Raw genomic sequence first — 12,630 nt, 5'->3', positions numbered from 1 at the left:
CTTGAAATGCTGCCTTTCCAACATCCCACATTCCTTTTAGGTTGCTTGAAAAAAATGGACAGGACCTGACTGAAAAGCAAATATGTGCTCCCCCCCACCCCCGCTTTTTTTTTTTTTACCAGCTAGCAAGTCTTAAATGACATTGTTCCTAATCACTTGTAGAACTGTAAGTTCTCTCCACCTATGATCCTAATGAAATAATTTGTGAAATGACAGACTGTCCCATTTAGATTCATTAATAAAGGGAGTGGTTTTCTTTCCTTGACTTCTTTTAAAAATGTAATAATATCATGGGCTTTTTTTTAAAGGATGGAATGCTTTCATTTGTCTAATGAAAAAACTGACTTTATATTATTATTCTTAATGAATCTTTTGCTACTGTAACACTGTTTAAGTGATTTTATCTGCAAAAAAGATTGACTGACACAGGAAATTGACATCTCTTTGAGTCTATCACTCTTAGGTACTTGTGGAATAAAACACAGCATCCCTTATCATGATGCTATCAGTCTTGAAGATCCATTTTCTTCAGGTTTCCATGAACCTAGAATATTTTAGTGATACTATTGTAATATATGATTTTCTTTGCCACCCATTTTATTTCATGCACTTAAAAGCATAATTCTGAGAGGGAGGAAGCAGATTTCACAAGACAGCCAAATGGATCAATACCACACAGGCATACAAATGGATAAGAATTCTTGTTTTGTCCAATTCCTTCATGGTAGAGATGAAGAAATAGGCCCTGGGAAAAGTAGCCCACTACCTGTTTGACCTTGGGCAAGATCAGGAAAAGATAAGAAACCAGGTTCTCTCACTTCACATTTAGTGCTCTTCCCAATCAGGGATGGTTTTGTGAGAAATAGTTTACTTGGACCCCCTATTCTATTCCGATTGGTATTAATCAGTTTGATACAATTCCATGGAGGTAGTAATTATAAGTTCTTTATATTAGACCTCAAACTTTAATGTAATGCTCACTATTTATCAACTTATGAGGCTCACTTGTGCAGCGATAAGGATGTTGAAAGATATCTCTATCCTGTTTTGCTCAAAATCCATCCAAATCCAGCATAGGTGGGATGCCTTGATGTTTTGGAAAGATCCCCCAACTTATTTTTGTACCTTTTGACCATTCTCTTGTCCAACATGAGCAGGTGACCTGACCACTTAGTGGAGATGCCTCATGCTTTGTCCAACCTGAGACTCCCTCCTCCCCATGCTGACATACCATTTCTAGCTGATGGATCATTTTTGGCCCGAGACAAGATTTTATCAACCAATGGGATTCTGTACTGTGCATAGCCACCTTGGAATGTTCAGGTATCAAATCTGGTACCAAGACTTATAAAATTGAGGCCCTGGAGGAAGGGGGCATCTCAGGTTGAGAAAGATCTGGTCTATTTTATTAGAGGGAACCATGGACTCCTTAATAAAGTGTCTTTGGCTCAGAGCTCTGTCTCAGTCTCTTTTATTATAGGTTGGACGATTTTAATCTCCAGCTTCCTTTCACATAGGAAATGCCATCATTATTATTCATCAAATATTCACATTATAAATAGTGTTATTTGTATCTGCTATACCATTTAAGCATTCATTGAAATCATGACACTTTGCTGCACTTACACCGTACAGGAGTTGAGAGTTGACTTAGGGACAACATTTATCTTGTGGCTCTCCTTTGTCCCCGTTTTCCAATGCTGGAGGTGGGTGAGGTGAGTTGCTAGCTCCTTTGTAAATTTCTCCTGGGATCCTATCAGAGTGCTGGAGACTAGAGCTTTCAAAATTGATGCTGTTCTTTCCCCCTTTTTTGCCTGACCCCACTCCCACCTTTAACACTAGGGTAGGGAAATCACTTTGCACATAGTCCACTGAAAAGGCATCTAGCACCTTTTCCTAATGAAAGGCTCTTGAGAGGTAGCACAGGGAAGAAGGCACCAGTCCTGGAATTATGGAGACCCAGAGAGGCAGCATGAAGTAGTGTATAGGGAGAGTAATAGACCTGGAGTTAGGAAAAGCTAGGTTTAAATTCCCTCATAATACCAGCTGGGCAACCTGCAACAGTGAGGGGAGTGGAGACATTGAAAAGTCTCCACAAAAATGAAATGAGATCCTTCTTCCCCCTCTCCCTTCCCAATGAAATATCTACGTTGAAACAAACAAAACCCTCTTCTAGGGGAATGACTTAATATAGAGCCCTCATAACCCCCTATTAATTTGCTTTTCAGGACAGACCAAAGGAGCAGAAATTTTGCTCTAAAAGTGAGACCATCAAAGAGTCAGACATGTTTCCAATATGACCTTTATTGAGCAAGAACTGCTGGGATGTTTTACATCAATCCACAAAAGGTTGCAAACTGTGCATGTCAGAGGTTCTCCCATGAATGAAAGCCCATCTTAATTGCACCAGTGAGGTAAACGTAATTATTCATAAATAGCTTTCTTAAGGCTAAGAGTTCTGTTTCATTATTATTATTATTATTATCATCATTATTATTATTAACATGATCATTAGTATTAGTATTAATATGATTTTTGGCTCAGTTGAATCTTTGCATAATACATCTCAAGACATCCCTCCAGAGTGTCCCCCCCTTCCAAAAGCTTAGGAAATGGGAAAAAAGAAAAATTTCCTAGGTACATTACAGATCATGCATTGTTAATCCCCCGAAGACTGTGAAGGGAGCACACCCTGAGCTTGCATGCAGGTCCCTTATGTTGCACAGAGTAAAATACAGTGTCTGGAGCCCTCATGAGAGAACCGGTTCTGCTTGGAAGCCGTCAATCACATGCATTTGGAAGTTGTCATATGGCTTAACCTTTTGCACCTGGCTTGATTTTCCTAATCACTCTGGGTGACCTCTTTGACTATAGCATGAGAGGTAACCTTCTCTACTTTTTTTGTGGACACTAGTTTCTCCTCAAAGGTTTCTTCATGCTCCTCCACCTTTTGGGTGACGGTGACAGATTTGGTGATGTATTTGGTAGCCCCATCCCCACCCTCACTGGTAATTTTCTCTATTTTTTTTGTCACCACAACTTTCTCTTCACTCTTGTCTCCCTCTTTCTTTTCCTCTGCTGGGCTCAAATCAAGCCCATTGGTGACTACCCCTTTTTCCTCTTCTCTTCCACTCCCTTTTTCTTTGGTTTCCTGCTCCTCCTCCTCCTTGCCTTCTACCTCCCCATTGATTGCTATGTCTTCTTTTGTAGAGCCCTTTGAACCCTGGTCACTTCCTTCCTCACTCCCTCCCTCCTCCTCTTCAGCCTCTTTCTCAGAACCAACCTTAGTGGATTTGGTGACAGTGTCCACCTCTGCAGCTGTTTCTTTCGCAGGGGAGCCAGCTTTCTTCTTTTCAGGGATCTCTTTTGCACTTTCTTCCTTTTTTTCTTTAGGTGCTTCTTCCTTTTCATCTTCATCTGCTTTAGCTTTTATCTCCTCCACAGGAGATTTTGGCATTGGTGATTTTGGCATGGGAGACTTTGGCATGGGAGATTTGGCTGTAGGGGACAGAGCTACAGGGGACTTTGTCGTAGGGGACTTTGCGGGGGGAGACAGAGCCGCAGGGGACTTTGCTGTGGGGGATTTTGCTGGGGGAGACAGGGCTGCAGGAGACTTTGCTGTGGGTGACTTTGCTGGGGGAGACAGGGCAGCAGGAGACTTTGCTGTGGGTGACTTTGCTGGTGGAGACAGGGCAGCAGGAGACTTGGCCTTCTCCGTTTTCACAGTTGTAGATTCTACCACTTCTTCCTTAGTCTTTACTTCTGTTTTTTCCTCTTTAGCCTCCAGTTCTTCACCCTCTGCTTCAGTTTCTCCTTCTTCTTGTTCACCCTCATCTTTTTCACTGGATCCTTCCTTTTCAGATCCTCCTTCCTCTGCTTGGTCTGACTTAGCACCCTCATCTTCTTCTTCCTCCTCCTCTGCTTCCTCAGCCCCTTCTTCTTTCTCACCTTCTTCTTCACCTTCCTCAGCTTCTGGGGCAGTAGCCTCCACTGCTGCTTTCTGGGTGGCCACAATTTCTTCCTCTCCAGCTGCCTCTTCCTCTTCCTCCTTTTCCTCTTCCTCCTTCATGGCACTAGAAGCCAATTCAGCTTCAATAGCTGCTAGGGCATCTTCCATCTCTGACTTCTCATCCTCCACCTTGGTCTCTTCTATGATCTCCTCTACAAATTTGTGCTGAACCTTCAGCTTGGGAGCCTCTACTTTTGTTTTCTGAATCTTACTGGATATTGTGACAGAAGGCTGTCTGTGTGTGTACAGAGGGCCAGTGATGCTGCCAGAAAATGTACTGAACCTGGTCTCCTCGCCTTCTAGCAATTTTCTGGGGAGACAAAGAACATGGAAATATGACTCAAGAGCTAAACCTTCCAAGCTTCACGTGGGCCCACTGTGAATGAACCTAAGTGAAGATGGCGCCTTGATTAAGCAGGATCCCAGAAAACCAATCTCCTGGAAGCCCAATATTAAGAGACTTTAGGTTTACTTACAGAGCCAGGGCCAGAGAATCCTTGGTGGCTAGTTCACTCCCTGGTAATCTCTTAAGCATAGCATCTCTTTGGCTGCTTACTACATTGCAGGTGAGCTGCTTGGGAGGGAGGGGCACCATTTGGTGCAACAACTTGTTCTATGGTACCCTAGTGGCCAGATAGAGTGGCTGCAGCTTTTTCCTTAAGCCTCTAGCTTCTTCCAGAATATGAGGGGTAGGTAGAGACTTTAGGTTAATATTTCTCTCCATTAAAACAAACAAAAAACCCACTCTCAAATACCCTATTCTAATACCCAGGCAAATCCACCCCCCCTCCCATAGCTACTTAGACTTTAGATAGAAAAGACTGTTTTTTTCTGTCCAGATCAGGGGTTCTTAACTTTTATTGCATTAGCTTCCCACCACCCTTCACTGAAGCAGCATGATGAAGCTTATGGACCCCTTCTCAGATGAATGTTTTTAAAATAATTTAAAGAAAATGCCAAATTTCTCTGAGAGGTGAAGGAAAAATAAAGGTTTTTTCCTATCAAAATTCATGGACCCCCTGATATTTATCTATGGAACTTTTTGGGAGGGCTAAATCTCCAGGTTAAGAACCCCCTGGCCTAGAGCTTGTAACATTTCAATTATGTGCCCCCCAACCCCTAAATAAGCATTTACTATGTGTCAAACAGGTATTTCATAAAAGACTGTATGTTAGTATATTTAGATTATTGCATGAGTGAAAAAGAAATATATTTATAATTTAGTGGTCTATCTAAAATTCCAACTCCTCCCATTCAACTGAGAGAGGGTTTTGGTACAGGAAACATATGTCTTTATTAAGGACTTTTCACTGTGGGTTCTAACTCTGTGGAAAAGCTGAACTGTTGGTCAACTGATCATCGCTATAAAAATCAGCCAGATGATGGCAATAGCAATCCAGCACCTTTTTTTTTTTCTGAATAAGGGGGAGCCCCTAGCAGAGGAGAAAATCTCAAGATTTTTTCTGATCTTGGAATACAGGTTGAAATTATTTAAAAAAAAAGTCTCTCTCCTTGAAAAGAGCTTAAGGGCATCTTGGATGAAAGCCCAAGGATCCAAAATACCTAGAAACTGGCTTAGATTAGACTGGATAAGAAACTCGGGTTAAACTTGAAAAGAATGAGAAACAAAGAAATACTCCCGACTCCTGCTCCCCCTGCTCCCCCTGCTCCCCCTCCTCCCTTTCCTCCCTGCCCAGGTTTAGTGTATCTTAATTGAAGGCAAAGCAGCATTTAATGCCAGTCATGATGTTTAAGAATCCTAGATAACCCTAAAACCAAACCAAAACAAAAATAACCCAACCCTTGAACTTTTTTACATGTATACGTATGTGTAGGTGTATGCTCACATCAGTACCAACTCTTCCAAGGCTGCAGCGTCCCTAGCTCTATCTAAGTGGGTGGCGCCAGTTTGCCAGAACACTCCGCAGTGCTGCGATTATTCCAGACACGTCCACAGCGGGGCTACCATACCTGTATGCTGCAATCTCAATATCCAGGGCCATCTTGACATTGAGGAGATCCTGGTATTCCCGCAAGTGACGCGCCATCTCCCACTTTGTTCCCCGGAGTTCATTTTCCAACTGGTGAATTGTGTCCTAAAAACAGACAGTCCAAGTTCCCTTCCATTCAACAGTATGCAAGCTGAAACCAGATTTCCTTCCCTTCAGACACCTGGTCTGCCTCTTCCCGGCTCTCCCAGACCTTAGCTTTCGCTCCTAAGAGATGTCCACTAAGCAGAAAGTATTCTGGACCAGTGCCCTTAGACGCATGAAACCCTCTGGACCAGCCTTTATCTCTATAGCTGAACATCAAACATGAAATGAACAATAGAAACAAATAACAGGAGGCATTTTGATCTTTGTAAAAGAGTTTGCCCTTTGCTACACGAGGCATTCTAAAGAGAAACTGTTCAATCTTTATTTTTAACTAATATCTACAACTTAGGAAAGATATATATTTTTTCAACGTAGATACAGGGAGACACTGTAAAAGTTACTTTGCTTTCTGAAACCCCCTCCAAATGAGAAAACCAATAACTTTTCTTAAGACTTTTTAAGGAGCATGCAAAAACTCAGGAAGAAAAAAAAAACACAAGCCGAGACACATTTTAGGAAAGAGCAAGCGAGGGCGCTCCAGAAGTTTGGCAGGCTCTCGCAGTAGGATGAGAACTTAGAAAGGTTTTTCTTTTTCTCCTCTTAGGCTAGGCCAACTCTGCGTCTAAATGGCTAAAGAGGAAATATGGAAGGTACTCGGCCGGCCGGAGGACACAAAGAGATGGGGAGGGGCTGGTTCCGGAGGGATGTAGGATGGGGACCAGGGCGGGGAGGATCGGAGAGGAGAGGAGATGCAGGTCTAAAGAAAGGGCTAAAACACAGGGATTTTTGGAGGGGTGGGAGCTTCTGTATGGCGCGGACTATGTCAGAGGAGAGGAAAGGAGACTAAAGAAAGGGGGGTGGGGCAGATGCCGCGAAAGGAATGGGAGGGAGCGGCGCTAGAGACCCAGAAGCTTTGGGAGGAGGTGATGTGGGGAGGAGAACAGGAAACGGCACTGAAGGGATTGGGAGGGTGCAGGGAGAAGGGGAGCTTTGGAGCGGCATGGGAGGGGCACTGCGGCTAGGAGACGCTCTGCTCTCCCTCCGGTCCGCGTCTGTCCTGCCCAGACCCGGCTTACCTGGTAGCTGCTCAGGTCGTGATTGTGGCGCTCCTCGATGTCGCTGAGCTGTCTCTCCAGGGACTCCTTGGTGCCGCGCACGGACTCGAGTTCGATGCTCTTGGACTGCAGCTGGCGCCGGTACTCGGCGATCTCTTCCTTGGCGGAGCGGATGGCCTCCTTATTCTGCTCCGCGGCCTCGGTGAGCTTGGCGTAGCGGCACTTGAACCACTCTTCAGCCTGGTGCATGTTCTGGTCCGAGTGACACTCGAGCTGGGAGCGGATCTCCTTGAGCGCCGACGTGATGTCCGTCTTCAGGTAGTCCTTGCGCTCCACCGTGATGTGCGACGCCTGGATCTGCGCCAGCAGGTCAGCCACCTCCTCCTCATGGTTGCTGCGCAGGAAGGCTACCTCGTCCTGCAGCGACTGCACCTTCTTGTCCAGCTCCACCTTGACCATGGACGCCTCCTCGATGTCCTTGCGCAGCGCGCGGACAGCAGCCTCCGTGTCGTCGCGAAGTCGCGCCTCCTCATCGAAGCGCTCTTTGAGGCGGTGAATGTCCTCTTCCAGGTGCTCCGACTCGAGCTGCACCTGCGCCTTCTCGTGGTTCACCTGCTCCAGGCCGGCGCGAAGCTCGCGTAGCTCCTGCTCATAGACGTCGCCAAGTTGCGCGTGGGACGCCTGCTTCTGGCGCAGAGCCTGGATCTCGGCTTCGATCTCCTGGTTCTGCTGCTCCAGCGAGTGCACCTTCTCGATGTAGCCGGCGAAGCGGTCGTTGAGGCCCTGCAGCTGCTCCTTCTCGTTGGCGCGCACCAGCTTGAAGTCGACGCCGCCGCCCGCGGCCGTCCCGTTCAGAAGAGACGACGACTGGCTGAAGTCTAGGCTGCTCTCGGCCGAGCTGAGCAGCGCCGAGCCCAGGCCGCCGTAGACGCTGCGGGGGATGGTGCGCTTGTAGGACACGGTCATGCCCGAGCTGCCCAGGCTGCCGCCGCCGGCCGAGCCGCGGGACCAGGACTGGGAGCGAAAGCCGCTGGACGGCGAGCCGCCGGCGCGGCTGCTGTAGCTGGAGCGGGTCTCGGTGACCCGCCGGTAGGCGGCCGGCGCGCCCAGCGACTCCAGCGCGTAGCTCATGGTGGACGGCTCCGGGAGGCACGGGCCGGCTCAGCGCTCTGCCGGCCGCTGAGCGCCCCCTTATATAGGCGGCCGCGGCGCCCGCGGGGCAGGGCGGGGAGCCGCCCCGCCGACGCACGCCCGGTGCCGGGCTGCAGAGGCACGGGGGGCGGGGCCCAGGGGCCGGGGGGCGGGGCCGGGGGCGGGCCGAGGCCCCGGGAGCCGCTGGCCCGCTGCCGGGGCTGGACTCGCCGGCCCCCCTAGTCTCTCCTCTCTCCCCTCCTTTACCCCGCTCCCTCTACAGCCCTCCGATCTTCTTTCCTCCCCCGCCCCCTCTTCTATTGCATCTCGGCCGGGGCCCTGCCCCTCCCGCAGCTCATTCCACCCCAAACCCCCTCCTGACGCTCTCCTGGGGATGCCACCATTTCAGCTCCCTTGTCCCTCTCCCCCTCCCCCATTGATCCTCGGCCCCACCCCCTCTGCGCTCTTTCCATCTCTCGCCCTCTGGCTCATCCCTCCCCCCAGAATCTCTCGGTGTTTCTTTTACACCCCGCCCCCATTTTCTGCTTTTCTCTGTTCCTTTTTTACCTTTCACCCCTTCTTTCTCCCTCCCCTTTTCGGGACCCTGATGCTCTTGGCTCTCCTTTCATCCTCTGCCCCCTTCCGGCATCATTCCTCGACCCAGTCCTCACTACTCTTCTCCCATCAGCCACCCCTCCCTCACCTTGTTTCTGGGCCCTGGACCTCTGGGATCCCCTTTCACCCCAAGCACCTTTTCTCTGCGCCCCTCCTTCTTCCCAGGCCCCAATCTTTCCTCTTCCTTCCTCTCCCCTCCGTTCTATTTGTTTCTGCCCTTGTCAGTGCCCCCTTCCCCCCAGCCACCCCAGGATTCTCTGTCCTCTCCGAGCCTTGTTTCTCAGCCGTGTCCCCCTGAACTTTCCACCCCAGTCCCCTTTTTCTGTCCTGGACACCCTCCTTTGCCCCCTACCCTTTGGTTCTCTTCTCGTTCTGGCTGTTTCCTTTCACCATCCCCTCACCTCCCTTTTGCTCCTCTACTTTGGCCCTCTACTCTTCTTCCCCCCCAGCTGCGTCCTCTTCCCTCCTTCACGTCCTCCCCGCCCCCAACCTCTCATCCCTAGGAAGATCCTTGCCCTTTCCATTTCCAGCCTGTCTCATCTGTCTTCCCCCCACACCTCCTCTCCCACCACCCACCTATTGCTCCTCACCAATTGCTCCCACCTCCTCACCTATTACTCCTTCCACCTAAGTCCCCCCACAGACGGCTCTCTCCTCCCCACCGTCCTTCCTTCTCTTCTTACATTTTCTGTATATAGACACCCCCTTCCAGTTCTTTATTTCCTCTTACCCCTTGATTCCTTACTTTGCTGGCAGCTGGCCCCTCCCAGCCCTCATTTATTCTTTCTCAGTCTTTCCCTCTCCCTGCCTCCATCACCCCTTTCTCCATGTCTTGTCACCCCCTTTTCATTGTATTTCCCTCTTCCTTCCCACTTCCACTTTCTCCACTTAAGCCCCACCCCCAACGATTCCATCTCGGCTGCCTGACGTCCCTCCTTCCTTTCTCAGCCGCATTCCACATCTCCAACCATGTTTCTCCCCTCCTTCATTCCTGTTCCCCTCTTTTTTCAAGTCTTTTTCCTGGACCCCTGCTTTGCCTCTCCTCCCCCGCTCCCTGACATACACCAGCCGGAGATTAGCACATTGGAGTCAGGCCAAGCAGAGAAAACAACAACAAAAAAAAGCCGGAAGGCTTAGGGAGGGCTAGGTGATGGGGAGGGTTTGGTCGAAGTTTTTGGTTTTTTGTTCTAAAAAGGGGGATCCTGCCGGACGCCCTGTCTTAAATGTGGGGGACAGCTCGTTTCAACGGTCGGGGGAGAAGGTAAGGCGTGTGTGTGCGCGCGCGCGCGCGCTCTATGGCGGCCATCAGCACCAAGGCCAGCGCCCCAGGCTGGCAAACCGGGGATATCCACCACACATAGACATCATTGGCACAGGGGACCCCCGTACCCAGAATTTCTCATCTGGTTATCGAGGACTTCCCCTCTCCCTCTCCGCATCAGCGCACTGTAGCGTGGTTTTTCTTTTCTTTTCTTTTTTTTTTTTTGAGACACGTTGGGAATGCACATTGTCTTGTCTGCAATGCAGTGAGCACATGTACGCGGCACGGCTTAAAACAGGCAGATGAAACAATTCCAAGATCATCACTCAGCTCTGGAATAATATATTCTTTGCCTAGGAGAGAATGGAGATGGCTAGAGGGAAGCAGAAGGATACAAGGACTGATATTTGAAGGTCAAATAAGAGCTTTGCTCAGGAAAATGCCCCCTTTTTATGATTTCAAGTCATGAACAATTTATTTGCTGATGTTTCAGTTCAAATACATATTTACTTAATGGGGAGAGGGCGCATGCAAATAGATCAGATAATCAGCTACATTTACTCAAAATCCTAACAAGGGTGATATCAGAATCCTGAATGAAATACACTGCTACTTCTCATTTTTGAAATTAAAGTGATCTCGTTTAGCTCATCTAAACTCACATTTTTGGATGAGAGATTGTTGAAATTAACACCAGGAAGTTTGTTAGTGTTTGCTTGGGCCACATAACATGGGTAAGGTTGGTTTCAGGAGGAAATGCACGCAGTTTCTAAGAAAAAAATCTGGTGTTCCAAAGGACTCTTCAACACTATGCTAACCCTAAGCTTTCCTCCTTTTCCAAATGGGTTATGTATAACTCAGACTATAGTGTGAAGAACCCCCCCCCCCCCCCGCGCCCCCCAGGATGGCCTTATCTGATCCATATGGGATAAAAACGAGGAAGTTAGGCTGGTGTGTGAGCTGCCAGCTCTCTAATCCAGCTCTCTGCCCCATCTGGAGCCTGTGACAAAGGGGAATTGAAATTGCAGAACTCCTCTTACTTCATTAATATGACCAGACTGCAGCATTGCAGTCTGTGTGGGAGACACCTGAGCACTTTGGTACATATGATTTAGTTGAAACTCCAGGAGAGCCCCTGTGTTGATAACTCAGGGTCCGGAGATGCAGATGGCAAAGATAAGGAGCTTGTGAAAAGTGGGGGGGAAAAGCTGTGATTTAAAAATCTGGATCAATAGTCTTTAATCCAAAGAAAGAAAAGAGAAAAAAAAACACCCTGATTTCTGTAGATCTCTGCAAGATTATCATGGCTAGACTCAGCAGGATGTTGGTAATCAGTGAAGAAATGGCATGCAGAAGATTTGCAAAAAGGAAAATTAGTTTTTTGTTACACTGATTTGGTGTGTGTGTGTGTGTGTGTGTGTGTGTGTGTGTGTGTGTGTGTAAAGATGTAAAGATCCTGGCATTTCAGGGAGGTGGTTGCAAATGTACTCAGATTACTGCAATGGTAGCACATGGTTAATAGGTTTGTGGGCTTCTCCCTTTATGCATCCTCAGAGCTTTGGAAATGAGATGACTCTGCAGATAGAAATTACCAAGAAAATGTATTTGTATTGCTACAGTTAGACTGCTTTTGATCACAGTCCAACTGGCCTAGGCATTGTGAAGCTTTCAATTAATTAGAGAATGATGAAACCTTGCTAATATGTGAAAAATAACTAAGTAACAACTATTGTCAAGTAGTATAACATTATAGTTTATAATTTAAGAAATATAGCATTACATGAAATCCAAGCAATTTAATATTGAGTATTGATTTCTTTATATTCAAAGGCAATATGTGTTTAACAGAATGAGATGTAGTAGGTGAACTCATATTTTTAAGTAATTTTTACTATTCAAGGAAAAAAAAGGTTAAAAGCCTAGAAATGACTCTGCCAAGTCTACAACAAAAATATTCTACCTTCCTTACTTATTTGATTTTGCAAATGGTCTTACTGAAGGTGATATGAATGTTGCATTACATCTTTTTTTAAAGGTAACGATGTGTTTTCTACTTTGCAACAGCTTATTCTTGGAAAACTGACTTTCTCAGAGCCCGGAGAATGCTGAGATGCAGGAGTGATCTTTAATATCCCAATAACTCAATAGATACATTTAAAAATATTGTTTGTGCAATAAATGTCACAAAAGTTTTGGCGTGTTATAAAACCATGAGTTGAAAATATAGTAATATTTCACCATTGGGTGCTCTTTACTCCTCCCCCCCATTTTGTAATGATGGTTGTTTGGTTAAGAGACTATGTAAATTAAAGCAATGGAGGCATATATAAAGAAAGAGAATACATGATATGCACCAATTAAAGTATGTATATGTAGCTATATTGAATATATTTAAATATGGGGCTCACATGTATAACAAAACTACTTCACGGTATCATAACTTTTCAGTCTCAGTATTGGTTT

General features: G+C 47.0%; 1 protein-coding gene across 1 annotated transcript; it reads right to left on the bottom strand.

Annotated features, from left to right (window-relative positions):
• Positions 1-2,284: 2,284 nt before the first annotated feature.
• NEFM (neurofilament medium chain) lies at positions 2,285-8,328 on the bottom strand. The gene is made up of 3 exons (XM_043986832.1): positions 7,182-8,328; positions 5,981-6,105; positions 2,285-4,319 (listed from the first exon to the last, which is right to left on the bottom strand). The coding sequence occupies exons 1-3, from the start codon at positions 8,289-8,291 to the stop codon at positions 2,843-2,845; spliced, it is 2,712 nt and encodes a 903-aa protein (XP_043842767.1). The 5' UTR covers positions 8,292-8,328; the 3' UTR covers positions 2,285-2,842.
• Between the last annotated feature and the right edge of the window lie 4,302 nt (positions 8,329-12,630).

Source organism: Dromiciops gliroides, chromosome 2, assembly GCF_019393635.1.
Source record: "Dromiciops gliroides isolate mDroGli1 chromosome 2, mDroGli1.pri, whole genome shotgun sequence".
NCBI classification, from domain to species: Eukaryota; Metazoa; Chordata; class Mammalia; order Microbiotheria; family Microbiotheriidae; genus Dromiciops; species Dromiciops gliroides.
Note: the sequence above shows the minus strand (reverse complement) of the source record. Positions and strands in the feature narration are given on the sequence as shown.

Bases quoted from the DNA above. Each gene is read 5' to 3' on its own strand.
- NEFM (XM_043986832.1), bottom strand. From the start codon at position 8,291: ATGAGCTACGCGCTGGAGTCGCTGGGCGCGCCGGCCGCCTACCGGCGG. The intron at 6,106-7,181 runs GTAAGCCGGGTC...GTCTGTTTTTAG, and splicing joins ACGACCTGAGCAGCTACCAG to GACACAATTCACCAGTTGGA. The intron at 4,320-5,980 runs GTATGGTAGCCC...TTGTCTCCCCAG, and splicing joins ATTGAGATTGCAGCATACAG to AAAATTGCTAGAAGGCGAGG.